The sequence below is a fragment of the Trypanosoma grayi genome (assembly GCF_000691245.1).
Source record: "Trypanosoma grayi strain ANR4 Tgr_325_V1, whole genome shotgun sequence".
NCBI lineage: Eukaryota > Euglenozoa > Kinetoplastea > Trypanosomatida > Trypanosomatidae > Trypanosoma > Trypanosoma grayi.
In genome coordinates, this window is record NW_008825944.1 from 1 (window position 1) to 2,471 (window position 2,471).

At 53.0% G+C, this 2,471-nt stretch overlaps 2 protein-coding genes across 2 annotated transcripts; both read left to right on the forward strand.

Annotated features, from left to right (window-relative positions):
• Positions 1 to 280: 280 nt before the first annotated feature.
• DQ04_03251000 (hypothetical protein) lies at positions 281 to 1,147 on the forward strand (the record flags this gene model as incomplete). The annotated part of the gene is made up of 1 exon (XM_009312659.1): positions 281 to 1,147. One exon carries the CDS (start codon positions 281 to 283, stop codon positions 1,145 to 1,147), a length of 867 nt encoding a protein of 288 aa, XP_009310934.1.
• Positions 1,148 to 1,432: 285 nt separating this feature from the next.
• On the forward strand, positions 1,433 to 2,422 carry DQ04_03251010 (putative chaperone-like ATPase (ISS); the record flags this gene model as incomplete). Its single annotated transcript, XM_009312660.1, has 1 exon — positions 1,433 to 2,422. One exon carries the CDS (start codon positions 1,433 to 1,435, stop codon positions 2,420 to 2,422), a length of 990 nt encoding a protein of 329 aa, XP_009310935.1.
• Positions 2,423 to 2,471: the final 49 nt, after the last annotated feature.

Here is a 2,471-nt window from a genome sequence, read left to right on the forward strand (position 1 = left end):
TTTTTTTTGTTTCAGCTTAGTTATTGCTTCTGCAACTGAAGCAGATGGGGGTGAGGGGAGAGGAGAGAAAAGGAGGTCGTTTTGTGAATTCAACGCCTGCTTACCGGATGCATCAGAACCACCCGGGGGCCATACGCGAGAAAGCTAAATGTGAGCGTCAATCTTACTCATGTCTTTATTTAATGCGACACTTATTTTATTCCTCTTGTTTCTGTTCATATCGTGGTTTGTTTTTGTTTTTCCTATTCGCTCTAGTGACCCGCATCGCCACTCGGTTGTCATGGCGAGCCTTGGGCCACGTCTACAATGGCGTCAGAAGGTGCGCATACACTTCAAGGCAATTTGCCAGGCACTCCCTCTATCGCTTCTCATTGTGGCGGAGGGAAGGGACCTTTACTACCGTGCCACGTGGCAGGTGACAGAGCTTCCACCGAGCGAATTCAGCACGGGGGATGTTGTCGCCATCTGCAACCGTTGGTACACACTACCGACGTGGAGTCACATGTTNTACAGCGTGCTATCGAAGGTCCTGCTGAAGTCCACATGGGACGATGTGGGCGTAATGTGGATGAAGGATGGGGAGCCACACATCTGCTTCTGTGACTTTGAAGGAGCTAAGGTGTTGAGCCTGCAGGAGTTCATAGAGACACGCATGCCGCGCGGTATGGCGGTGCGGAAACTTGCCGTAGACGACCCGAATGTGGGGCGTAAACCAAGCCCCTCTGTCGTTTCCCTCTTCGCAGTGGAAGTGCAGAAGATAGCACCACAACCATGGTACCTGTTTTCGGCCAGCATGCGGCGGGGGCACGAGCATAAGTACTATGAGTTTGCTGTGGAGATGAGTAAACAGAGGCAGAAGATACATGAAATGTCGCGAAAACACGCGTCACCTCTAGCCATCAAGGGGCAAAAAGAGAAACTGGGCGATATGGAGGTAATGCGACAGCACCTAGCGACCTTTGTGGAGGAGGGAGAATCGTTTCACCTCTTCAACGGTTCGTTGGTCGCCTCTTTCTTGGCGACCTTTGATCTGCTCGACAGGAATATGCCGCCGCCGTCCCGCTACGTGCCGCAGGACTTTGCGCATGACCTGCCGTTCAAGTGTGTGGCGAATTTGGAGGAGCCGCTAGTGTTCTTCAAGAATTGATGGGAGAAACATCCTCCCCCTGCGGAGAGAGGGTCTGTGTGTGGTGAGTTGTGTGGTGTGTGTGTGTGTGAGGCATCCTTAGTGTTTGAAGACAACAAAAAAAGGCATCGTCGTTTTTGTTGGTGTTGATGACGATAATGTTGCTGCTCCACTTTACATATATATATATCTCTCTCTCTTAATCTGTGCGTGTGCATTTGTGTTCCACTTTGTCTCTTTTTACTTTCTTACACTTGTGGTGCCAGCAGGAACTGGGGTAAAAGGGGGAACAAGGGCACCAAAGCAATGGTCGTAAAATCTTCAGCGCCTTCTCCACAGTCAGAGACAAAACACGTCACATTCGGTTCTGTGACAATTGTGCATGTTCCGCGCCGCCGCACCTGTTCTTCCTCGTCGTCCACTTCCAACTCCCTCCCTGCCACTGACAACAGCGTGTCAGTTGATCTGAATTTGTTAGTCTCGCCGCATGTTGGAAGCGAGGTCGGCCACGCAACTCCAGAGGAGGCGCGGGAGTGGCACACTGCCCTGGTGGCGTCACAAGGCTCCGACTGTTCTCTGCTGCTCACTCAAGCCGCTCTGTGTTCTTCGTATGATGAGAGCGGTGATGGCTCTTGCGACGACAGGGAAGACGAGCACGCCCTTCCTGCTGCTGGCACCCCCGCAGTCTTCTCGCCGCTGCAGTTGTCATGTCCGTGGAGCAGCAGTTCTCAGTCGACGCAGGTGGCATCGCCTGTAAGTTGTCATGGTAGCGGTTTGGCATCTGCTTCTGTAGAGGAGCATGAAGTCCTCGGGGGGACACCCCTCTCGGCGAGTTCTGATACTTCTTTTGCGCTAATCAATGCAGATCGCGAGAAGGAGGAGGTGGAAGAAGAAGAAGAAGAGGCCGATGCGACAGCGGCCGCGCGCAATGTTCGCCGCCGCGTTGAAGTTTGTAAGGCGGCGTCCACTGCCACGTGTGTATTCTGCCACGTCAGCAGGGAGCCACTAGAGTGTTACGAAGGGCATTATCTTCACTTGGCATGCGCGCTGTGGTGCCCAGAGGTGTACTACGACACGGAGGCGACCACGCTGCGGAACATAAATGCCGTGTTGGAGCGGTGCCGACTCATCAAGTGTGTTCACTGCCGACGTCCTGGCGCCCCTGTTGGTTGCGTAAATGAGCGATGCCAGCGAAGCTATCACCTGCACTGTGCGGTAGAGGCAGGGGTAACGCTGAATGAGAAAACGTTTGAGATGCTCTGCCCAAAGCACAGCAGTAAACGCAATCAGCTGTAGGTACTGGTTTCTACTTGTTTTATCTCAATTATGGATCGAGTCTGCATTG